We start from the raw sequence: 27,879 nt of genomic DNA on the forward strand, positions 1-27,879 counted from the left end.
AATATCATATTGTATTAATGCTCCCTACATTTAAGTGGGTTATTCATTTGAAAATCATAAACTGTTGCTTCATGGGTAGAATAAATTTAATCAAGATGGTAGGCATCTAACACCTTTAGTGTTTCATTTCAGTGTGTCAGTGAAAAAAAAAAATGTTGTTTCCTTATATCTCTGTCTGTGCTTCCTTTACTCTATAGATTGTTTGACAATATCAGTATTTTCTTTTTTTTTTTTTTTTTTTTTTTTTGAGACAGAGTCTCGCTCTGTCACCCAGGCTGGAGTGTAGTGGTACTATCTCGGCTCACTGCAACCTCTGCTCCTGAGTTCATGCCATTCTCCTACCTCAGCCTCCCGAGTACCTGGGACTACAGGCGCCCGCCACCACACCCGGCTAATTTTTTTTTTTTTGTATTTTTGGTAGAGATGGGGTTTCCCCATGTTAGCCAGGATGGTCTCGAACTCCTGACCTCATGATCCACCTGCTTCGGCCTCCCAAAGTGCTGGGATTCCAGGTGTGAGCCACCACACCTGGCCCAATATCAGTATTTTCTATGAGTAATAAAGTTAAAAAAACTGTTACTTTATACCTCATATATGCACTTTAATTTTAAAATTGCAATAGATGAGTGGAACTTTGAGAAAATAACATTAACAAATTTTAATATAGAAAGAAAACCCAGCAACTGTTTAATATATATGCTATTAAAACAATCCTGGGGTTTCAAAAGAATTCTCATTTTTTATGTTAACTTCATGTTAATTTTAGAGTTCAGGATAATGGTTATAACTGCAAAAAAAAAACTGGTTTACAATATCGTAACCTGATTTTAAGGGATAAGGAAATTTAATACTTGTTTCCATTTCATGTTTCTTCTCTCAAATATATTATTCATAACTTATAACATGTAAATATTTATAATTTAAGATATTCTTCTTATTTTGAAAGAATTTATGGTACCACTATCTTTTGAAGATCTTTACACTTACTTTACAGAACATCATATTGATTCTAACACATAGGAACTTAAATACATATCCACAGAAAAACTTAAGCATATTTTTCAGTGAAGTTTAATGATTTCACATAATTAATTAAAGGTTATGTTTTAAAAATGTATAGGTAGATTAATGCATACTTTCCGAAAACATTACTTTGTTCTTGACATTTAAGCGAAGAGGATAAATGTAACATTTCCTAAAACATATATACAGACCTTCTGGGAGTTTTCTCTAGGAAGTATATAGTACAATTCTCTGTATGCAGTAGTTGTGCATGAATGACACTGACTGACAGACTAAACAAATTTCAACTTAATCTCATTGAACTTTACAGCCTCCATTCCATGTTCATCTCTCTTAACCAACTCGATAACTGTCATTTTTGATGTCACCACATTCAGATTGACTTGGAGTGGACAATGGCCTTGCACTGTTATTGTGACAGGCTAACTTTTCTGTCTTTATTAAAATTCATAATTTTCTCAGAAGACCTCACCAATATTTTGAATAAAATGTTGATTCCTAAGTCTTAAAAAATATAATTTACTTCAATGTCTCAGAATTTAAGAATCCAGTGGAAGAAAGAGGAAAAGACAAAAAGAGAAAGGAGAAAGAAAAATATGTATTCTGATTGCATTAAACTTTGACAGGTTTTAAATTTATAGAAAAAATATGATGTTTAAAAATATCTATATTGAAGGCATACAATAGTTATTTAATTAATGTGTGAATCTATCATATTTGTTTGACACTTTTTTGGTCATAAGTATCTTTCTCATTTTTACTTATATGAAATATTTAAATATCTTCTTCATTTTCTGTGTGAAGCTTCTGTAAAGTGATAGAAAGATGGAATGTTATTTTGTTATAATGTATTGTACACCTCTGCATTGCCATAATAATACAAACATTTATTTCCATAATGCTTCTTTCCAACAAATTATAAACTTTACATATAAATGATCTCATTTATCTTGATAACACACCTAGAGCAGTTAAGGAACTGCTGGTTATTAATGCCATTTTATAAATGAGAAACAAGGTTATATGGGGACTCCCACTTGGTCACTCAGTCAGGCAATAGCACTGATTGGATTAAAAATTAGTTTTCAGTTTATTCACAAGACATTGACAGCCCTGAGTTTCATCTGGTTTTGAGTGCCACAGTGTTTCACCCATTTTATTCCATTATCCATCTTGGCCATTTCTGTGATTAATTTCCATCTAGCAAAATGTTTTAAAAAAGTATATACATATACATACACACACATATCTTTATAGATATGTGTGTTACAAAAACCAAAACATAAGAACAAAAATCTGTTCGTATTCAGGACAGAAGAACTTAGGAAATACAAGCAGTTTATTTTCTAAACAAATTTGTAAGTTTATTTCCTTGTTGATGAGCTGGGGGTCAAGAGTGTCAGGGAATGATAGGGGACTGGAAAGGTGGCAGAAAATAGCACCTGGTCCCCTGAAAGAGGACAGAAACAGCAGTCACTTCCTTTTGAGTCAGAGTTGTGTGTGTGTGTGTGTGTGTGTGTGTGTGCGTGTATAGATAGATATACATACTATCAGATTCTAAATCATTATCAATAAATGTCACGTTACGAAAACAATCCATTCTGCAATTGTAAAAATATTCAGATTTTGGATATGTGAATTGAGGAGAGAGGTATGGGAAGTGCAGGAATTAGAGGTCCCATTTTACGAACAAAAAATAATTATTTCCCCACCCACATTATTATACCTTCTTCGATTTTCATTTGGGTAAGATCTTCCAGCTCCGTCTTGCCCCCAGCTCTGACTCAAAGGGATATGACTGCTATTTCTGTCCTGTATGAGGGGACCAGGTGTTATTTTCTGCCACCTTCCCAGACCCCTGTCATTCCCTGACACTCTTGACCTCAATCTCATCAGCTAGGAAATAAACTTACAAACTTGTTTAGAAAATAAACTGCTTGTATGTCCTAAGTTCTTCTGTCCTGAATATGAACAGATTTTTGTTCTTATGTTTTAGTTTGTGTCTTTTGTTTTTCTAACTTGTTCTGGCATGGCATGAAGAGATATTATTTTCTTTCTCTTTCAGAAGGCATATCTTTGTTTCTAACTTATTTTCTCAAGTGTATGCCTAAAGGATTATTGAATTTTTCAATTCTATCTATTTTCTATCACACAATTCTTTCTAATCTCACTCAAGAACCTTGGAGTTTTTCATATATGTTGCATTTTTCATGTATAAAAATCCATTAAAAATTGGTTTTTACATCTTGTGCCATCTCTTTTCTTTGGGAGATTTGATATTTGTGACACTTTCCTATTATTACTTTATTTTAGCCCTAGATATTTCTATAGAGCCCTCATTTCTATAAAACCTTCTTTTATTATTTTTATTTTTTCTCTGTCTTAATTTCTTTTCTTATTTTTTAAGCAAAGTGTGTTTCCTTCTTTAATCTCTTTTACTCTAGGAATATATGTATGCAATCAATACACTTTTGACTGTAAATCTTTTAACATCTGTTTTTTCAATTATTATAACCGAATAGTAAATTTTAACAAAGTTGGGAAAGAAATGTTTAAAATTAGTGTATGATGTCAGAATGAAAATTCAAATAAGCAAGAAATGTTTCTTTTAACACTGAAAGTGTTTTAAAAAGGTTAAAAGACAGCAATCAGAACTTGGTTCACAGGATTTCCTAAGCTTCCAGGGTAATTTTATTCTACTCCATTCAATTTTTTCTCAAAAGAATAGAAAGAAAGTTCTCAACAGTTTTTAAAATTTTCCTAATTAAGTAGGATTTTGGAGGACCAGATGGTTAGTTCAAGGAAACAACACAAAGCTGTTAAATGTAGATTTCTCAAAATAGAACTTACTTTTTATATTTTTATGAATGATAACTATAATTATTTTCTTGGAATTATAAATGTTATCTACTCATTTTATCTGAATAGAAAGTCCTTTATCTCTTTTTAAACTGTTTGATAAGGCAGAGTACTGCTGATATATCTAAACATTTATCCTTATCTGAAATTTTATTTTCCCTTATATAACTTGAAGTGCAAAGACAAACTTGAAGTCAAGAAAGACAAAAGATCAGAAAGAAATATCCCTAGCATCAAAGTAATTTCTTACCACTTTTGCTATTAAAAATAGTCTCTGAGAAAGAAATATTGCACTGACTAGATCACATTGACACACTGATTTTTATTTCCATAATAGATCTATTTTATAACTAGATTTGTTGATAATTACCCTTTTACTAACGTAGCAAAACGCAGTTGAGTTTCTGTTTTGCCAGTATCACCTTTTACATAAAATGCAGTTACAGTTATCTGTGTGATATTTAGAGTAACACACATCTTAAGATGCTTACATTCTGTTTTTGTGTTCTGGTAGTTTTGAGATAAGAGGGAGACAGTATTTGTGCAGTTAGACAAAAAGAAAAAGAAAAGAGCAATCAAGTAAATGTGTGCATCCTAAGATTAAATAGCATAAACTCTTAAAATAGTACTGAGCACTTAGTAAGTGCTCAATAAATACTATTGACTAGATATTATGTAAGTTTTGTGACACCCGAGTCCCCACATCATTAACCTGTGAAGTAAATTGGAATTAGCACATGTGAAGCCCAAATACACACTATAAATTTTAACTATGATTGTTATTTAAATAAGGTTGAGAAAGTTAGTATTGCTGCTTCTTTTTGTTTTCACTGAGTAGTTTAATAGGACAAATGGCATTCAAGATTTGTAATCATTGAATAATGAAAGAAATCAGCTAGGGCATGAACTGATAGTGTAAACAAAGGATAAAATAATTGATTTTTTTCCGTAAACTATTAAAGATAAACTTTTGATTCCTAAAAAGTTTAATATCACTTGGTAAATAATTTTCTGTCAGCATATTTAAAAAATGATAGTCAGTTAATAAATATTCATAAACAATTTATACCTGAATCATTCATAAATGAAGCATCTTTTAAAAATCAGCATATGTATTTTGGAGCCACATTAAATTATTCTTTAAGGCTTGTAATAATAAATCCTTAGGCTTTAGTATGTGCAGTACCAAATGGACTCCTGGAATGACTTTATCATTTAGAAACTGACTTTTTTTCACTCCAGCTTTGGAGTAAAAAAAAAAAAAAAGACTGAGTCACTTTAAAAATATATTTTATTCCAAAATTAATTTTTGAAATCCAAATTTAATTCAGGCAAACAACTATAGATTGAATAAGGAGATGATTTAAATTGAGAATGTTGGGACATGAGAGTTCTTTATGATAACATTTAAAATTAGATATATAAGTGATTGTCTTAAGTTCTATTTCAGTAACACATTCTTTAGTAATTCTGTCCTAAAGCATTGTTTCATATTGTTTTCCTCCAAAATAGTTTATGTTTTAAGTAGGCCAATGTACCTGAATATGAGTACATATTACTGACTGCTAATAACTACAGGGAAAAAATAGCTCCAAGGAAATGGTACTATTAATAGCTCCATCATTTTAAATAACTTTTTTTTTTAGTAACTTTATGGGTAAAAATTAAGCTTAAAGTTCAGATAACCACCTTCATCTGCTTAGCCTTTGTTGGATTGCTCCAAACTTAATTTTAAAATTATTTTTGAGTATTAGGGAATTCAACAAATGTAAGATACACTCACTACCTATAATGAGTAGGTTCTGGAGATACAGAACTGACTAAGAATATGTACAGCCTATTTTCTGTATTCTAACAGGTCAAAGTCAGCAAGATAAGTATAGAATCTTTAAGGAATTTACAGATAGTTGGGGAAATACTAAGTATGAAGATAGCAGTTTGGGCAAAATATTATTGTATATGGACAAGTGTAAAGAGGTGAGAGAAGAGCCTAGTATAAGGAAGGCATGTTGAGAAGGTATTTATCTGAGGGCATTTGTTCAAAGTAAATGGAATTTCAGGGATTGGAGGAGTTGACAAACAGCATTGTGATATGTATTTCACTCTAATAGCTAAGAGAAACACTCCATGCAAACAATGTATCTGTGGCCTCTCTCCCCCACCCACAAATTTATCAAAGCTAGCTAGATGAAAGAACATGCTCCAAATCTTTAAGCATAACCAAGTCATGCTGGGCTTTGTAATTGCCCGACAGGTTCTTCTTGCCCACTGCACAGATAGAGCCGATTCACTGAGATAGCGGTATTGCAGTAGAGAAAGAGTTTAATAATTGCAGGGTTATCCAAGTGGTCAGACAGAAGTTATTATTACTCAAACAGCCTCCCTGGAAATTAGGAGGTTAGTGTTTATTGAAGATAGTTTGGCAGTCAGGGGACTAGGGAATGGGGAATGATGATTGTTGGGTCAGGGATGAAACCATAGAGGGTTGAAGCTGTCTTTTTATACTGAGTCAGTTTCTGGGTGAGATTGCAAGACTAGTTGTTTCTTGGTATGGGTTACCAGTCCAGGTGGCACCAGCTGGTCCATCAGAATGCAAGGTTTGAAAAATACCTCAAATAACAATCTTAGGTTTTGCAGTAGTGATGTTATCTCTAGGAGCATTTGGGGAGGTTATAAATCTTGTGGCCTCTGCTACGTAACTCCTGAGCCCCAAGCAAGGAAGGAGTTAGTTTCAGGAAGGGGCTGTTATCTTCATTTTAAGGTTAAACTACAAACTAAATTCTTCCCATAGATAGCTTGGCCTATGCCCAGGAATGAACAATGGCAGCTTGGAGGTTACAAGCAAGATGGAGTCAGCTAGGTTGGATTTCTCTCACTGTCATAATATTTGCAAAGGCAGTTTTATTTTCCATGTACAGCTTTAAGCTCTTTCCCTGGATTTTCCTTGAAGCCACATCCCTAGGAAGTCAACAAGCTTAAATAAGAATTCAATGTTATATGGGAGATTCTATTGAGAGGTAGTGGAGGAGAGTTTCATTAAACACCACTCAATAAATGCTCAATTACATCGTAATATTTGTCTCCTCAAATTTTTCTCTCCAGCCATCAGCTTATAACTTTTTCTTCTCTTCTGCCACATAACATTAAAAAATCAACTTTATTTTTCTGAACGACTCAGCTCCAATTTTCTGCCCTTATTCTCAACAGACAAAAAATATTTGTTTAGAAAAGATATTTAATCTATTTTTCCCCGAATATTCTTTTTAGGAAATATCTTCAACTCTTCCTTTAAGTGACTTGATTATTCAACCATAATAAACAGGTTTCCTTTGAGGGGTGAATAGTACTCCTAGGAAGAAAAAAAATTTACTCTGTAAAGTTAATAAACAATCTTAAACCTTAAATCTCTGAAATCATATTCTAAAGTTGGAATTAAAGAGAAGGATATAGCATTAGGATATAGAAGGATATAGAATTAGGAATAAAAATTTGGATAGATTTTGATCAATAATATGCCATTGCAATAGGGATAAGGTGCAGCATAAACTAAAGTCAACTTTGATTTGTACAGAGGTGACTGAGTGATTTAAAAGGAGAATGAGGAAGTAGGGGCCTGAGCAAGAGAGCTCTCTGAAGTCTGGAAAGTAAAAAAATATAAATAATTTGTCAAGGTAAATGCAATTAGGCCAGCTGTGTCTACCAGCTTTCAATAATCAAAGTTAGAATACTATTCTCCCACAGAAACTGGGAGACAGAGGTCCTATCTTTTCTGATGATTGTGTTTCTAATGGATGGCTTTCAGATCCTTAAGAAAGGCTTTCCTGAGTTGTAGGAGATACATACACATCTCAAGGGGACAAAGGAAAAATTCATAATTGTAAAGCCTTTTGAATAAATCCTATAAAAAACATGTTCAGTGGATTATTATCAAGTATTGGCTAGAAAAACAGTAAATTACTTTATCATTCTTGACTTTTCTGGAGCAGGCACATTAAAGGGGACTAGGGTCATCATATGGATGTGGCTTTGTGCTGTTAGAAATTATGTTAGTGCTTAAGTCTTTTAATGTGGTCAGAGAAGGGTGGATTAAGTCCTTTGTCTGAGAGTCTTTAATTTTTAAACGTCAAGGCTGAGGCCTAGTTGAGAAGTAGGCTCCAAGGAAACTGGCTAGAGTTGGGTCAAGAAGATAATCATTGTCAGGGGTCATCATGAAGATTCTTATAGTTGGAGTCCCAAACAATCCTACATTCACTAAAAGCCTTGGAGTGCACTCACCATGGGAAGTAGGAGGAGATATATATATATATATATATAAATATATATATATATATATAAAATTATATATATTTATATAATTATATATACATTTATATTTATATAATTATATATATATTTATATTTATATAATTATATATATATTTATATTTATATAATTATATATATTTATATTTATATAATTATATTTATGTTTATATAATTATATATATTTATATTTATATAATTATATATATTTATATTTATATAATTATATATACATTCATTTATATAATTATATATTTATATTTTTATTTATATAATTATGTATTTTTTTATTTATATAATTATATATATTTATATTTATATAATTATATATATTTATATATTTATATAATTATATATATTTATATTTATATAATTATATAAATATATATATTTATATATTTATATATATTTATATTTATATAATTATATATATTTATATATTTATATAATTATATATATTTATATAATTATATATATTTATATTTATATAATTATATATACATGTATATATAATTGTATATTTATATTTATATAATTATATATACATGTATATATAATTATATATTTATATTTATATAATTATATATACATGTATATATAATTATATATTTATATTTATATAATTATATATATTTATATTTATATAATTATATATATTTATATTTATATAATTATATATATAATTTTATATATATATAATATCACCTTGTATATAATTATATATAACATAATTATATAAATATAATTGTAATATAATTATATATATATTTATATAATGCCAGGGATATAGTGCCACATCACTACAATGACCTTAGACCCCTTTAATGTGCCTGCCTAAGAAAACTCAAGGATGACAAAATAATTTACTGTTTTTCTAGCCAATACCTGACAATAGTCTGCTGACTATATATGGAGAGAGACAGAGAGAAAGAGAGAAACAAAAACATATATAATCATGAAAGGTAAGAAAAAGAGAATTATAGGAAGAAAAGAAAAAAAAAGAGATAACTTGCAGGGTGGCAAATAAATCCCCAAGTCAAGACTGAAGTGTGTCAGAAAGATCAAAATGCCAAGCAAAAGTGGTGCTAGATGAACTTAGTCCGTGATTCTGCTCCTTCCTCCAGTAATCTTCCACTTCCTAAAAAAAGTATAATAAGAAAATTCAAGAATGCCCCAATATCAAGAGAATTATGATGTATAGAAAGGCATAAGAGTTGACACTAATAGTAAGACAGTATTAAAATTGTTGACTTTGTTGTTCGTTGTTTGGTAGGCCAGCTATCATAGTCTGAGCATGGTAATTAATTGTGTGATTAAAGACAGATCAAGCGCTCAATCACTGAGTTGCAAACAAAGATTAAATTCCACCATAATGAAAATGCTGACAAATAAAAAGGTAGGAGATGGGAGAGGATGCAAACCAAGCTTAAACACAGAGGAGGTATTGGTGACGTGTGACTTGTTGAGTAAAGAAATTCATAGCAGTTGATACACACTGAGGATAAATAAGTACAAGTTCTGATAAATCAAATTTAAGTCATTAAGAATTATGGGGATGAAGATGAAGGAAGGAAACGGAGATTTTAAAATTTGTTCAGAGGTAAATGTAGAAATTAATGCTAGTAAGAAATACAAATCAAAAAATAAATTTAAGAAACTCAAATGATTACCATTAGAGAGTAAGAAAATTTAGTTAGAATGCCTGTGTGATTGAAGTAAAAGTGGTGATATGAACATATTTAAAAATAACATACAGTTTCCTGAATTATTACACCTCATAAAATATCTGCCACCTAATATTGCACTTGATTAATGTCAATGGAAAAATGACTTTTTCTTCTAGTATAGGCTAGGATTCTTCTTTTTGTATGTCTCTTTTTACAGGGCTGGGCACATAGTAGGTACTTAAGAAATAATCATCCTTATTGCTTGTAAATTAGAATCTTTTCAGGGAATTTAAGTTTTTATTTTGTCTTAAACATCAACTAAGTGTGTTTACATTTATACCCTTTCCACTCCATTTAAACATTTTAAGGTCAATTTTATTTATAGTACATTTCAATAAGAAATCTTTCATAAGGTGAGCATTTATTTTTCCTATTGATAATTTTAGTTGGTGAGCCAAATGGTCTTTCCATACATTTTGGGATTTTAGTATTGTGTACACATGCAATATATAGTATTTTCATGTAACAGGTAACTTATTACATAACATTTATTATGTGTATGTAATTTGGACTATATCAAATGATTTTTAAAAGATGAGAGAGTAAATAAGCTTTATTTACATAAAATTCTTAACACCTTTTCATATTGAGTTCAATGTCAAAGCACACTGCTTATTTACTAGAAATTAAATGTTTCTATTCATCTCTTATGTGTCTTTGAATTTTCTGTACTTACTCCTTTTCTTTGCAAAACTTGATGATAAACAACCAAACTCTTTCTATGATCCCTACCATCTGGAATAGCCTTTTTCTGTTTTCTTACTTCATTAACTTTTATCTTTTTAAAAAAATCACTTTTAGTCTTTTATTTACTTTCTTCCTTCTGTTTCTCTATCCTTCTGTCTTTCACATTATACCATCAAAATTTGATATTTTCTAACATTTTAATTTTCGAGTAGTCTCACCACTTCTCCACCTAAAAGATCAGAAAATATTCACATTGTCATCCTACAAGTTATACTAAAATTTAAAGACAGTGTAAGTGGTTCAAATGACTGAGCTTATTACAAGGCATAAGGAACAAATAAACTGGAGCACAACTTCTTATAATAAAAACAGAATTATATTTATAAATCTAGATTGTAGTCTCTTACATTTCAGAAACTCACTCACATAATTCCTATTATTTCTAGTATTCTACTTGTAGAAAAATAGGGATGATAATTTATCCAACAGAGCTTCAACATTGTTAAGCATAATTGGCTGTAGCTTTGTGTAGAGCAATGTAATAATAATAACAACAATGCTGACATATATTGAACCCTTATTTTGTGCTAGGCACTGTTCTAAATACTTCACAAATGTTAACTCACATAATAATCACAAATGTCTTATGAATTTGTTACCATTACTATCTCTGTATTTCAGACAAGGGAACAAAAATACAGAAAGTCTAGGCTGGGCACTGTGTCTCACGCCTGTAATCCCGGCACATTGGGAGGCCGAGACGGGCGGAGATCGAGACCATCCTGGCTAACACTGCGAAATCCCGTCTCTACTAAAAATACAAAAAATTAGCCGGCCATGGTGGCGGGCACCTGTAGTCCCAGCTACTCGGGAGGCTGAGGCAGGAGAATCGTGTGCACCCCGGAGGTGGAGCTTGCAGTGAGCCAAGATCGCACCACTGCACTCCAGCCTGGGCGACAGAGCAAGATTCCGTCTCAAAAAATAAAATATTTTAAAAAAATACAGAAAGTCTAAATGAATTTTTCCAGGATCATATAGCTAGTAAAGTGGTAGTGCGGGGATTCAAAGCTATTATCTGAAACCAGAGTTTGTGCTCTCATTCTTCTATATACCTCTCTGATATATTAGGTCTTGGGCATTTAAGAATTAAAGCATAAATAGGCAGACCCTGCATTCAATGGATTCAGAAATACATATTGGTTTATTCCACAAGTGATTTTGATTGCTTGCTCTGTACCTGGAACTTTGCTCAGTTTGAGGGGAACAACTAAGAAAAAGACAGTCACGTTCCCTGTCCTCATTCCAGTATGGTGAGACAGACAAAAACAACACAAACAACACACAAAATTTTAGTACATTGTGAAGGATATTAAAAAAGGGACAGAGGAAATGAAGTAGGTGAAGAGGATGGACAAAGCAATGTCAGACCCGGGGAAGAAAAAGGCAGAGAATATTACATGTGTCAAGAAAAAAACAACAACAACAACAACAAAACCTGAGTTTTTATAGATAGAAGCCCTGAAAAGAACACCCTGTGGCCAGGGCATAATAAAAAAGGAGGGACAGTAACCCGAGATAAGGTGGAAGAAGCAGGTAGGGAGTAAACCACATTTTATTCTAAATGTGATGGGACATCATTGAAGGATTTTAAGCAGGACAAAGATATGATACATGCTTTTTTATTACCTAGAGTTGCTGGATGGAGAATGAATTGACAAGAATGACATTTGGGAAGGCTAGTTAGGGACAGAAGCTTAGACAAGAGGTAATGGCAGTGATCAGTGTGGAAAGGGAAAACAAAATGGAAACACTCAACATGTTTTTGGCATAAAATTAAAAGCATTTACTGATGATTATATGCAAAAAGCAAGAAAAAGAGAAGATTGAAAAATGATTGCTTAGGCTTCCAGTCTGAGTAACTGGATAAATACTACTATAATTCACAGATCATTAGGAGAACTAATTTATATGGATAATTAAGATTGGGGTGAAACACTTTTTCTATTTACATATTTTATACTGAGATATTGAGATAACCAAAGATATATTAATTCATGGTTGGACATACGTATGGAATTTAGATTAGAAATATGGACTAGAAATGAAAACATGTAAATGATATTTAATGCCATGGGAATAGAAGTTTCACATAAGAGAGAGAGGGGAAAAGGAAGAGAGGAGGACCCTAAATGAAACCTTAAATAATACTTAATTTAGAGGTTGGGTTCTGGTTCATAGCTTTCAGCTGAATATTTATTTCACTTTGTCACTAAGGAAAGGATGGATCCCAAGTCATTTTCTAATTGTATTTCTCAAGGAGTGGCTGTACATATAGGGTCTCACAGCCTCTCCTTGGATGGCGAATTACAGCATACCTGAGGGTTTCAGGCACCGCGGAGTTCATGCTCTGCTCTAGCAGCTCCGGACATGCCAATGTTAGTTTAATCTTCAGAAAGTCGGTGCTTATCTCCGGTGACTACAGAAGGACTGACACAATGATATCACATATATGTTCAATCTTTTCATGGCTTGTATTACTTTCCTTCCAGTAGTAGTGACATGAAATAGAGGCGATTCTTGAGACATGTCTGAGTCTATATAATTTTCAGCTGAGTCTGAAGTCCTGGCTGAAACTTTGATGTTGAATATTTTTAAACCTGGCAAAAGAAATCCACACTGGGTCAAACAAACAAACAAACAAAGAAACAAATCACTGTCACTTTAAAACTTCAAGCTGTTTTAATCTGCTTCAATACTCTTTCAGGGCAAATTGTTTTGTTGTTGTTGTTTTGGGAAAACCAAATAAATAGGCCTGTTTTGCTATGCAGTGTAAAGCAAAGACTCTCTTACAACATGGAAATATTTGAGATGCTCTGGTTCAGGAAATTAAAACTGCTTGGGGGATGACAATAAAAGCTTGTCTTTGTTAAAAATAGAGTTGCATCTCTGCAAACATGTTTGATTTGGGAAAATCATGTGTTTTACTAAGTGCAATAATAAGGACAAAAGAAAGAGTAAGATAATATTGTTCCCCATTTAAGCTCTTTGAAAGGGTTGGATCTCTTCTTGTTAGAGGGGTGAGAACCTAAACTTAACAGATCCACGTTCATGAAAAGTAGCATTATTACAATGCCTTGGCTACAAGAAGATCTAAATTCAGGTGATCAACAGTTGCACAGTTTTTTAGGTGTTCTCATTCACTGGAACCAGCAGGATTAGCAGGCACTTGGACTGGCATCCTCTTTCCATTATATATTCTCACTGGTTATTTTTGTATATATACAACTATTGATTTTAATTTACTTATTTATTGCCTGCCAGCTTACCCAACTCAGTAGATTTTTAGTAGATTCTCTTATGTTTTTCTATGCGTTCACTAACACAAAATAATGAAAATTTTTATTTCTAGTTTAATTGCTTCTTGTTTTAATTTTCAGATTACAGTGTAGATTTTTAATTTGTTTAATTTTTAGTAAATTAGACTGGTGGAAAAAATTATTATTTTATTTTAAATAATAATTTTATTGTATTAATGTATTTACTGATGTGGGGAAAAACAAAAATGACTCTGAGCTTTTAAATCATATTAGTGGTAGTCTAATTCACAGTAAGCAATCCATATTAAAATCTATTGCATCCCATTCATCGATTGAATGGTTAGAAAAAGGAAAATAATCCATGTTAATCATTTGTGAAGCATTCTAATAAGGTAGTCTCAAGGGAAATTGCCAGGTATTTAAATTTTCTATAAAATTTCTACTGGATGACAAACCATATCTACATATTTACATACTTTAAAATAATTTTCTATAATTGTGTCCTGTATGTATACATACACATATATATATACACACACACATCTATGTGTGTGTGTGTGTAAAGAGAGGGGTCGAGTTTAGCATATATGTGTGCTTCAGTTTTTATATTGTTGAATAATTCCAAGCGTGGATGTACCAAATTTTATTCATCCACTTATCAGCTGATTGACATCTGGGCTGTTTCTTCTTTTGGTTATTACAAATAAAGCTGCTATGAACATTTGTTGAACATTTGTGTATGTGTGGAGGTACGTTTTCGTTTCTCTTGGGTATATATTTACCAGTAGAAATGCTACGTCACCTGGTAACCCTATGTTTAACATTTTGTAAAACTGGCAGACTGTTTTACAAAGAGGCTGCTCCATTTTACATTTCCACCATCAATATATATTGGTTCAAATCTTTCCACATCTTTGTGAAAACTTCTTACTGTTGTAGTCATCATAATGAATATCAAGTGTGATTATGATTTGCAATATTTTGATGTCTAATAATGTTGAGCATTTTTTATGTGTTCATCAGTCATTTGTGTATCTTCTTTGGAGAAATATTCATTCAAATTATTTGCCCATTATTTAATTGGATTAATTGTTGTTTTATTGTTGAGTGTATAAAACATTCATTATTTATTCAAGATACAAGTCCATTATCATATAAGTGATTTGCAAATATTGTCTCCCATTCTGTCAGTTGGCTTTTTTGTCTTCTGAAGCATAAATGTTTTTCATTTTGATGAGATCTAACATCTGTTTTTCTTTTTTCATTTGTATTTTTTGTGTCATGTTTAAGAAGGCTTTGCTTAACCCAAAGTTAAGAAGATTTCCTCCTATTTTTTATCCTAAGAGTTTCATCATCTACCATCTACATTTAGGTTTAAGGTATATTTTTAGTTATATGTGTGGGTGTATGAGTGTGTGTGTGATATGAAGAAGGAATCAAATATCATTCTTTTACATGTGGCTATACAATTGTTGGGAGTACTATATATTTGAGATAATTTTTTTTCTCATTGGAGTTTTCTGGTACATGTAGCTGTGTCTATTCTTATTCAAACTCTCTTTATTACTATAAACTTTATACTGAGGTTGAAATCAGGAAGTGTGAGCCCACTAACTTTGTTTTTTTCATTTAAGATTCTTTTGGCTGTTCTGGGTCCCTTGTATTTCCATATGCTTTTTAAGGTCAGCTTGTCAATTTCTGGGAAGAAGCCAGCTGGGATTTCTATACACTAAATCTGTAGGTCTATTTGGATAGTATTGTCATCTTCATAATATTAGGCCTTCCATTCCATGAACATTGTTATCTTTCCATTTTTTAAAATCCTTAGTTTCTTTCAATGACGTGCTGTAGTTTGGGTGCATATGTTTTAACATTTAAAATTATTTTGCTAAACTTATTTCTAAGTATTCTATATTTTAAAATTATATTATAAATTAAATTGTCTTTTTAATGTCATTTTCAGATTGTTCATTGCTCTTATATAGAATACAAATGATTTTTTGTATGTTGCTTTTGTAACCTGCAACCTGAGTATACATTTCTATTAAATTATTTAAGATTTTGTATATACCAGTACTTGCCATCTGCAAATAGTGATAGTGTTACTTCTTTCTTTCCAATCTGGATGCCATTTATTTCCTTCTCTCTCTCTGTCTCTCTCTCTCTCTTTACCCCACCCCCAATTACCCTTGCTGGAATCTCCAGTTTTAGTCAACATTAGTTGAATAAAGGCAAAAGTGGACATGTTTGCTTTGGTCCTGGTCTTTGAGGGAAAACATTCATTTTCTCACCACTAAATATAGTACGAGCCTCGGGTTTTGGTATTCCTTTTATCAAGTTGAGGAAGTTCTATTGCTAGTTTGTTGAATATTTTTATAATGAAAGGTTATTGAATTTTGTCAAATAAGCCCGTCATTCAACCATGTCAAATTGTTGTCTTATTGCAATGAGAGAGACTGTGTACTAGAAAAACTATGGCGAATCTCAAAAAAAGGAAGAAAGAAAAAAGGGAGGGAGGGAGGAAAGAAAGGGAGGCAGGCAGGTAGGCAGTAAGGAAGGAGAGAGAGAAAGAAAGAGAAATAAAAAGAGAAGCAAGCAAGCAAGAAAGAAAAAGATAAAGAAAAGGAAAGAAAAGAAAAAAGAAAAGGAAAATAAAAGAAACAGAATTTTTAGAAGATTTTTACAGAGGGTAGAATTTAGACACAATTTCAGTAAGTAGTGTTTTGTTAGGTTTAAAGTAGAGCACAGTTATGTGTACTATTTGTAAAGAGTTCAACATCAGATATGGATAGTGAATTGGACCTGTATCCTTGGAAACTTCACAGTTAATATAGATGTGGAATATTTTGTGCAGAAACTTCTTATTTTAGGCTCTTTACCTGGGCTGCAAATTGAGAGTGCTTCTGTGTGTCAAAATAACTCAGATCCTCCAAACAAGATTTGGATGCTTTATACTGGTGATATAATTTCAATCAACAAACTGATATTCTGTGGCTTTGGAGAACAAGCCAGTAACTAAGAAGGTAGTACACAATCAAGGAGGACTTCATTATGATGCTTTATAGTTGTAGCATGTCCTTGAGATAAATGTTATTTTCTGCTAAATTTGTGTGTTAGTCTGTTCTCATGCTGCTAATAAAGACATACCCGAGACTGGGTAATTTATAGAGAAAAGGAAGTTCAACGACTCACAGTTCCACATGACTGGGGAGGCCTCACAATCATGGTGGAGAATGAAAGAACAGCAAAGGCACATCTTACATGGTGACAGGCAAGAGGGTGTGTGCAGTGGAACTGCTCTTTATAAAATCATTAGATTTTGTGAGACTTTTTCACTATCCCGGGAACAGCATGGAAAAACCTGCCACTGTGATTCAATTACCCCCGACTGGGTCCCTCCTACAACACATGCAGATTATGGGAGCTACAATTCAAGATGAGATTTGGGTGAGGACCCATCCAAACCACTTTGCAACTGGATTTACCTGCGACTGTTTTCCTAGCCAGATGAATAACAGTGTTTAATGGACGTGACTCCCTATGAATAATACCCTTCACTGCCTTTCCCATTTGGTAAGCTCTTATCCTGTCTTTAAGACAATGTGCAGACAAGAAGGGGCTATTGCTGTTCTTCAGTGGTGATGAGATGAAAGTATGTTCTCTATGAACTGAAGTCCTTTGGATAGCTGCAAGAGTAGTGGTTTATTTCTCTGCCAAGCTATTAGAATTAATTTCCCTATCATGGCTATGGAAACTAGAATCCAGGAAATAGGGTACAACCACGGTTCTGAGTTACTTGCCTGGCTTGTATTTTTTGATGTGCTGACCTCCCCTTATTTCTTCTGCAAAAACATGTCAGGACCTGACTCATGCTTAGCCAATCTCAATTCCCTGCTCAAAAGTGGGTAAGAGGGAAGAAAACTCTTTTTTTTTTTTTTCTTGGCAAGTGCATGAGGTAAGGAGACAGGATTTTTACTGGTTTGCATTACATTTCATATGCCTATTCTACATCCTTGAGTTCCAAGAATTTAGCCCTGTATTGATTTACTCTGCTCAATATTTCAAGTCTGGTTGGGTAGATAGGCATTTTATTTTATTTTCAAACTATATAATTGCCTTCCAGAATCAGTAATTCAAAGTCATATTCTGGCTGTTCAACTGTTTTAGGAATCTCAATGTTCAAACACAGATGTGTGTGCACACACACACATATACATGCCACATGCCCTCTCACTGTCGATAAATAATCACAAAATTGAGAAATATGTCTTAACTAAAATATTTCAATAATTTTAATTGGCTTTTTGTTAATTAAAATATATTTTTATAAGGATCTAAACATCATTTTTAGAAAGAAGTACATGACTAAAATATTTTAAAATGTAGCAACAGATCATTATTAACTGTAATTTCTGTTTATCATCTATTACAAAAATAAAGTAAAACAGATTATATGTGGATATTGAGATGTATTATGTTCTCTAGTAACTCTGGAATTATGTTAACCATAGAAAAGAAACATCTGTCACATCTCAATGGTGATACGAAGTGTTTTCTTCCTGAATTGGCAAGAGAAAGTTACGAAGAGGAAGATATGTCATGGTTACTGGAAGAGAAGATGTAGAATCAGGATGGATTATTCTCATTTGCTTACATTTTCTCAGAGCTATGCCATTTCTCATTCTATTTGTGAACGATGAAAGGCGTGTAATGCTATAGGTACTACTAATAGAGTTCATTGCATTTCTGAAATGATTTGGAAGTTTAAAAAATACACTGGCAAAGGTGATTTATTAATTAATGATTTAAACATCCTTAACCATGATCAACTTTTCTTCCACTCACTCCAAATAGGAGAACTGTGTGCATCACATAAAATTAGCTTAACTGATTTTACAATGACTGTGTTTTATAATTTTTCTTCCGTCATCTCTAGGCTACATTTTCATACTAATCACCCCCATTAATACCTTGTAGACTGCTTTGTTGACTGTGTGAGAGGAGACTATCTATGGTATATTACTAGATATACAATTCTCCTAGAGTCAAACAAGTTGAGACTAATGAATCATTCCTTTGGTTTCAGGTTGGTATAGATTGAGGTTAAGCAGTAACCATTATAAACCCATATCCAAATAGAGGTGCTACTAAGAACATAGGCTTTTGGAATCAGATGAATGGGGGAGCGGGCCGTAAAAATTTTGTGTTATTAATATCAGCCCTGTAACTATAAGTTTCAGCATTCTTCTTGGGAAATGGAAAATTATGACACAAACTTCACAGAATAGATTTATACATAAAATAAAACGATGTATGAAGAGCAGTTTGCATCATTTCTAGCACGTGGCAACTAAAATGATAGCCATTAATTGCATTATTATTGGATATTTCATGTTGTATGTAAAAAAAGAAATAAAAACTATGAAAAAAAACATTGTTCAAAAACTTTAATTATTGTTTTGCCCTCCCACAAAATCCTATTGATCCCCCCAAACTAAATATTAACTCATCTTAAACCTGGAAACAGCTCTTTTCAGATACCTATTTTTATAGCAGCTGGATAGTTCCTTTTAGAGATTCTTTGAGAGAAAAGCAGGGGAAATGCTCTGTCTGTAATAATGTTAATTTCTTGGTATGACTGAAAAAAGTGTATACGTTCTTTGTTAAATTAAACGTGTTCAGAATAATAATTCTGAGTAAAGCAAATAACATGTAGGAAAAGTGTAATAATTTGATTATACTTAAAGATGCACTCATAGCATGTCTGTGAAAAATAAAACAGCTACTTATGTTACCCTAGAGATTGGGAATACAATTTTAAGAAATAATTACTTTTGTTTTTCACCTTGTCACTTTTATGTATTAGGATCTGTGTACCATCATTTATCTTTGTCTGACATTTAAAGCATGCTTTAGCTGGCAATTAATTTCTTTTTCTCTTGCTTTGTTTTTTTTTATCTCATTAGTTGGATAGAAGCAAATAAATTGACACATTAACCTATTAAAACATTATCTACCACTGTTTGATAGTTGCAAGTAAGGAGTTAGATTTTGGATTTCTCATACTGTTGTAGTTTTCAATGTGTTTGCTTTTCCTGGACATCTCCAGATCTATAGTATCAAGAGAAAACTCATGATGATTGTATCTAAGTGGTATTGCTGACATAAGGTTTTCAAAAACATCTCTAAGTTGTTGCACGTTGGATATTTTTGAAAATTGATTAAGATACAAGAAAGAGAGCCACCATTTTCCAAAATGAAAGGCAATTATTTAATTTTATTTTATTTGTGAGAAGATTAAGTCTATAATGACATTTTTTGCAAAAATTGCTCCCATTATATATGTATAATAAGCTGTCAATTGTAGGTATCACAATGACTGCATTTTTATTTTGGAGATTTTGTGGAGAAATGGTTGATGAAATAACAGGTATACATGTATATCTTAAATGCTTTTTCTGTCCAGAAGTCATTTTTTTGTAAATAAAAGTATATATTTTTTCTTTTTCTTCCCCCACTAGATGTGGGTTCTGTGGAAGGACTTGCCTATCACAGAGCCTGGGATACACTGTACTGGACAAGCTCTACCACCTCATCCATCACCAGACACACTGTGGACCAGACTCGGCCTGGAGCATTTGACAGGGAAGCTGTCATCACCATGTTAGAAGATGACCACCCACATGTGCTAGCCTTGGATGAATGTCAAAAGTAAGAAATGGTGTAGTTTTATTTCTTCATTATAGTTATAAGTCAAAAGAATATCAGAGTTCTGTTAATTTTAAGAAGAATTAACTTTAAAAATAAAGTTTTTATTTGAAGTTTTATTTTCACAATTCATAAAACTTGTTTTTATGTAAGAGCATTATAAATGTGAAAAATCTGGTCCCTTTAAAAGCCAGGCTTCATCTTCCTGAGAGATCCAGTAAAAACAAATTTAAATAATTAAAGGCAAAATAGAGACAATACTATGCTGGAAAAGGCCTGTGAAGAAGACTTTAATACATAGCTGATTGAAACCATATATTTAAAAAAATTAACATACATGGAAGACTAAGAGTGTTTTTTTTTTTTTTTTGCATTTTAATCAAGTAATTATAGCATCTGGAGATCTCCCAAATTGCAATACAAAAGAAAGCAAACTGCAACCATACAAAAATCTTTGTGTGCAGCTATTTTTTCAGCACTAGGTGCTTGATAATGGTCTAAGTAGTCTACAGCTGTTTGATGATATATTGTACAGACAGCTAAAATAATGCTTGTAAAAAATTCATGACAAAAGAAAATGCTCCGGATATAAAATATACTCAGTGAGTAAAAACAAAGAAAAAAATTGTGTTTTGGAGGATGTCTTAAAGAAAGCAGTTATGTAAAAAAAAAAAAAAAAAAAAACCCTGAAGAACAAAGCACAGGTAAGGAACAAAAAAATACCTATCTATGGACTTTCACTCTCATACACAATATGGTAAAGTTGTTTGTTAACTATAAGAAAATTCTTTTTATTTTTAAATGAAATGAGTAAACAAAAATCAGACCAATCTGGCCTTCCTGAGCAAAACTAGAAGAGCTAGAAGAGTTCGTTTTAGGTGTGATTAAAAAACAAAAAAAGATTGAAGAATAAAAAGCAATGACAGATAATCACTGACCCAGACCACTTGTCAGAAGAAAGGACTAAATAACAGAAATTGGTCAGTGTGAAAATAGTTGTAAATCTGAACCCTTTTATAGAGCTAAAAGTGAGGTCAGATTTAATTCACTTAATTGAACATCATCTTATACGTGAAAATTCTTAAGGTTGAGCAATGTAATGACTCATGGAGCTTGGGAGACTGCTCCCACCACTGTCCTATGAGGATACGGTTTGCTGACTCAGCTGCATTTACCCCAACACATCACCAGAAGAATCTCAGGACAATAATAAATGTCCCACAGTAGGAATAAAAGAGTTGGGCAAAGGAATTTGTAAGTCAGTTTTGAAATAAAAATAAAGCGGTCACTCATGATATTATATATGATGAGTTTTAATTAGTAAGTGCTTTATCCTGTAATTATTTATTACATAGGCTAACATTTACACTTTTCACCTTGCATATGGTGAACTGTAAATTAAAATTAAACACATAATGTATTTCAATTTGATAATTATTTGTAAATAAAGTATAAAAAAGGCAATTTATCATTATATATGTAAATGACACCTTCAAACCACCATTGTATGTTAATAGATTAACAGATATTTTAAAATGAAATCCTAAATCGCAAATCAAAGTTAGGTTCTCTAAGTTTAAAATTTGGCTCAGTTACTAATTATTTGTGAAAACTTTAATTACTTAAGCTCTCTGGGCCGTTCTGTTTTCTTACCTGTGAAATGAAGGGGGGAAATGAAAGGAACACTAACACCTCTAAAATTCTCTTATTATAAAGCCTACAATCTAGGAAAATATTGTAAATAAATCGTGAGTTTAATCCTTTACATTCTATGCATAACTTTTAAAATGTTTTAATTCAGTATTTTTTATTTTAAATGTCACAATTTATAAGTAAAATTACCAACAATGAAAATTGAATACAAACATTTTTGTTGTGAATTTGAAAATTCTTTGGTAATAAGTGTCATAAAATACTCAAAACCACATATTGAATAACTTTGTTTGCTGTAATGCTAAACTGCCTTTAAATGGTTATACATGGGAATCCATAGAGAACAGATACTATGCTGAAGGATTTAAGAGTCACTCCTAGAGTTTTAGAAATGATATTGTAATTTATAGAAAAATCACATGAAGAGAGAAAAAAAGAAATGTAAAAAACAGGAGTTTAGTAATTTTCTTTCTCCAAAACATATACAAAAGAGAAGGCAGAATTTAAAAAGGAAAATTGGAAGGGGAAGAAGATTTTTATTTTCATCAATTGAAGCAAATAAGTATACTTAGGATAAGAATGATTGTACTGGGTCAGCTGAAATGTGGTAATAAGTTAGGGTATATTTGCAGTTTGTGGAAAACAAACTTAAGATCACTGTTTTGTTCTTGATTAAAATAAATCCTCATTATGCATCTAACAGTTTAACCAAATTATCATTTGAAGGAATACACAGGATAATTATTTTTTAGAAGTAGGTTCTAGATTTCATTTAAGAACCTGGGGAAAATTAACATGCATATATAATATTGCATATCTCCTTTTATTACCTAGACTTTGTTAAAGATAGAATATGAGGTAAATAATTCTGCTTCTTTTAAAATAGCTTGGTATTGCCATGTTTCTATTAGTATTTTTACTCTTGATGAGAAGTTTAATTTATAGTTACAATTTTCATTTTAATTAGTTTAATGTTTTGGACCAACTGGAATGAACAACATCCAAGTATCATGAGATCTACTCTGACTGGGAAAAATGCTCAAGTGGTGGTCAGTACAGACATACTCACTCCAAATGGACTTACTATCGACTACCGTGCAGAGAAGCTGTATTTCTCAGATGGCAGTCTAGGAAAAATTGAAAGGTGTGAATACGATGGATCCCAGAGACATGTAAGTTAATCAGGAATTTCTTGGTTATAGAGTTATACAATGATATATTTAAAACATATGATTTATACTCTCCTAAAATGTACATATCAAGGAATTTCAAAAAAGCCAGTTGATTGAAACAATCCAATTGAATAACTAATCTATCACACACATAAGAAAATTGTGGATAGTATTTTGAAAACTTCTTTCAAATGCATTTGCTACCATAGAGACAGCTCAACACATAAACTTTTTCTGGAGCAATAGTAACTAATTTCCTTCTAGTTATTAATTGAACTGGAATTGTTAGAGTGATTTGCATATGCTTCATTGTTATGTATAGTTTTTAAAAATGTGAAATAAAATTGATTAGTTGTCCCAGGATGAAAGAAAATTAGAAAAGAATGAAATGATCCTCTGTGTTTGTGTCCTTAAAGCAACCTAAGAAGCTCTGAAGAGAGGAGAATGGATCAAATCTATTCTAATCACTGGACTCTCTTTTCTCTGGGTTCAAAATGAAATAGTGGAAGAGTTGCTATGCTATCCCTTGAGAGCACTTACAGCAGGTATTTAGGGCCTGAAGAATGGTGAGATGCTAGGGCGCCCCCTTGTCCTGTGAGGAGTAGCTGCCTTGGTGACTGGGAACCTCAGTGGTTAGATCTGGGTGGCTACAGCACTAGAGAAATCTGGACCCATGTCCCTACCACTGTACAGGCCTGAAGGACAAAATGATCCTCAGGCTCCTCATGCCTCCACTGCATTGAAGAAGGTCTGGAATGTAACACAGTTTTTTTCTTAAAGGGCCAGATAGTAAGCCTCATGGACCATGTGATCTCTATCACAACTACAGTGTTTCACGGCACTAACACAGACATAGAGAATATATAAATAAATAGACCTGACAGTATTCAAATAAAGTTTTATTTACAGAAACAGGCAACAAATCAGCAAATTCTATATATAGAGAACAAATTCTCTATGGCTAAGCACACTGTTTAATTCAGTTGAAGATTGAATTGACCTTAGGCAAATTATTTAGCCTTTATAAACTTTAGATTTCTGACATGCAAATTTTCTTTGAGGGCAATTATGAAGATATAATGCAAAAGTATATGACTCAGAATACAGCATAGAAATTCTAAATAAACCTAGTATATAATGCTTTTGAAAAGACAGGTAAAACATTGTCCTGAATGTGGTGTCATTTTTTATTATGTCATGATATTTAAAAAATGAGTTTATAACTCATTCTCCTCAATTGATTTTTGTATATACCTATTTTGCACTTCCCCACCCATTTATTCTTATGTATGGTAATTATAGCTACAGTAAGTGGTCGAGTAATAAGATACCACTAACATAATTTAAAGGATTTGTTCTGACAGTTAAAAGATGTGCTTTGTTTAATTGCAACTCATCATTTTCCATCCCTGTCCAAGGCAGGATGATTTCTGATTTGGCCCTGAAGTTAGAAAACTATTTCAAAGTTTACTGCATTCTTACATGCATCTAGATTACCTCATCTTTATCCTCATATGAATTCAAATTAATTTTTAAAAGTTAATATTTTTGTTAATAAAATGAGCAATACATTTTAAAAATTCTTTATTTTGCAAAAGTTAATTTAGGGACTATTTATGGACTGTTTTAAAGACTTTGTGCAGATTTATTAAGACTTCAGACTGTATCAATTTACTAATCGCCCTACTAGCTGAATCACTGATTGCTAATTGTGTTCTAGATACTGTGCCAAGCACTTTATATTTCATGTTTATATAGCCCTCCCCGTGGTAGGCATTATTATGATGATCCCCATTTACAGATGAAGAAAATGAGGCACAAAGAAGTTTAGTACTTGTTTGGGAACACCTAGCCACATACGTAGCAGGAAGGTGATTCTACCCCTGGTGATCTCACTTCAGCGCCTGTGCAAACCATCATGCTAAATTTGAAAACACTTGAAAAGGACCCAACTAAGTGTACAAAACATGACCACTTCTTCATGCCTTGCAATTAGCAATACATTTGTTCTCTCCTTCTTCCTCACATATCTTTAATATGTTACCCATAAACACTTTGCACAGTAAATATTTCAATTCATTACTGAATATGAAACTATGCCTAGTAAAATTTGAAGTTCTGCTGATTTACATAGTAAACCAAGTAGATTTACTCAACTTGTCAGCAGACATCACATTACTTTGATACACATTTTAAGAACATTAGTAAAATCGACAGGGAAGAAAATGAACAGCATCCAACTCTAAGTGACACATTATCCCCTTTAAAACTGCTCTCTAATAGAGACATAGAGCTTCTGCATAATCTTTTTGAAATACTCTTTACACAGTTTTCGCCATTATGTCAAGACAAGCTAATCATTTGAAGCTGGGGTCATCAAAGCTCTTTTAAAAGAGAAAGATCACTATTGCACCCTCACACCATTGCAAGGACCTTTATTATAACTTTGTGTCTAAAACTGTTTAATAGATATTCTGAAGCCTTAGACAGATGTTACAGCAACTCTACTATGGCCTGTTATATAAGAATTTTCTCTTTGCTTTTAGTATTCTTTTCACTTTCATGTTTAGATATACCCATTGCTTAGCTGTGTGACAAATAGTGCAATCAGGGAAGGGGAAGACTAAATGCTTATTATTCATTTCAGAAATTAATATTTATTAAATTCATATTCTGTAATTATTAGTAAAGATAATTTTACAAAATCAATACTAGAATCAAAGTTGGAAGTTTACTTCTTTAAAAATTATACTTTTTATGCAATGTTAAATTTAATCCTCACATTTGGTATTGACTAATTGCATGAACATTACCAAGTCATGTAAAATCCTTATGCTTTTTAAAAAATGTAATTTTATTTTAGATTCAGGGAGTACCTGTGCATGTTTTGTTTATTACATGGTATAATGCATACTAGTAGGAATCAAAGCTCTTATACTTTATAATTAATTTAGTTATAAAAACAAATGACAGCTAAAATCAACATAATTGTGATGTTCTCTAATTTTGTGGAAATTAGCAGAAGTCATTGTTAATTCAAAAAGGTAAAATAAACGTTCTTTGTCCCCATATCTAGTTGAGGAAGTAAAACATATGCTCAAAGATAATTAATGATATGGAATTAAATCTGCGACATTTTAATGATAATTCTCAATATTTTAATTCTCAATCTTTCCTTGTTCTGAAAAGCCAAAAATTCATACACAGGGTGTTCTTTTATAAATGGGACCTTTATAAACAGCACTATCATTTAGTGTGCTTGTACCTAGCTTTGCCTTGAAATCCAACTGTTATTGTTAGTTAGCCTTGAAAAGAGCAGATAATCTAACACATGCCAGTGTTCACAGGAACCAGTGACTTCCACTTACTACATGAAATGAAAGCATTGTCAATTGTTGTAGTCCATTCAAGCTGCTATAACAAAATATTACTCCTTTTTTTTCTACTCCTTATTTTATTCCCTTTGGGCAACCATACTAATATAAATATATATATATATATTCAATTTATATTTTATTTTTAAGTAGATCTGCAAAACAACAGAATAAATTCCATTTTTATATTTTGGAGTACACTGTAAAAGGCACTGAAGAAATGTGTGACAGGTAAAAACTATAGATTTAGAAAGAATGATATTTAGGATATAGAAAGTATAGTTACGAAGATTGAAGGATTCTATAAAAGACTTAAAATAGTCACCATGAAATACAAGAAGAGACGCAAAACATCGTTCATTCTATAATGTCAAAAAATGCTGAAGCAATACAATAAAAAGGAGTGCTGGAAAAGTGACAGTTACAGGAGGGAACATTTATTTTGCATAATTGCATATTTTCTAACTTTGGGTAAAGCAAGTGATAGCAGAAGGCAATCTCAAGAGTAGGGAAATCAGATATCCCCAGGGGAGTGAACAGATTAGAAAGAAGCTAGACATCATAATCTGGAATATTAGATACAGTGTATCTTTAATGAGAAAGAAGTAACCTATATTGAAGTTAATTGATTTTAAAGTGTTGGAGAGATTCTTATCAATTTAGACCTTGTGTGCCCTCGAATGCAGTATGATGCCGTGGGTCTTCCAAAGCCTGTTGGAAAAGTGTTCCTTCTTTTGAATATCTATAGGAATTAGACCGTAGTCAAGTAAATTTTCAAAACTATGTTTTAAACAAAGTCTGATAGGCTTAGTCATTGCATTACATCTTAAAGCTTTTAATATGCTCCTGAACATTATGAATCTTCTGAATGGAAAACAGCATGTAGCTTTGTTCTGATCAGAAAACAGATGTTTTTTGCTTGTTTGTTTTAATTTTTTAACATGGGCCAGGCGCGGTGGCTCATACTTGTTATCCCAGCACTTTGGGAGGCTGAGGCAAGCGTATCACCCGAGGTCGGGAGTTCGAGACCAGCCTGACCAAGATGGTGAAACCCCAT

General features: G+C 32.1%; 1 protein-coding gene across 3 annotated transcripts in view; it reads left to right on the plus strand.

Annotated features, from left to right (window-relative positions):
• Window positions 1-27,879, plus strand: part of LRP1B (LDL receptor related protein 1B) — a 1,910,203-nt gene that overhangs the window by 1,518,822 nt on the left and 363,502 nt on the right. For all 3 annotated transcript variants that reach the window (XM_034954060.3, XM_034954061.3, XM_003822825.6), the window contains exons 42-43: window positions 20,437-20,626; window positions 23,244-23,448. In XM_034954060.3, the coding sequence (XP_034809951.2) occupies window positions 20,437-20,626; window positions 23,244-23,448 (395 nt within the window). The remainder of the gene's footprint in view (window positions 1-20,436; window positions 20,627-23,243; window positions 23,449-27,879) is intronic.

This window comes from Pan paniscus, chromosome 13, assembly GCF_029289425.2.
Source record: "Pan paniscus chromosome 13, NHGRI_mPanPan1-v2.0_pri, whole genome shotgun sequence".
Lineage (NCBI taxonomy): Eukaryota > Metazoa > Chordata > Mammalia > Primates > Hominidae > Pan > Pan paniscus.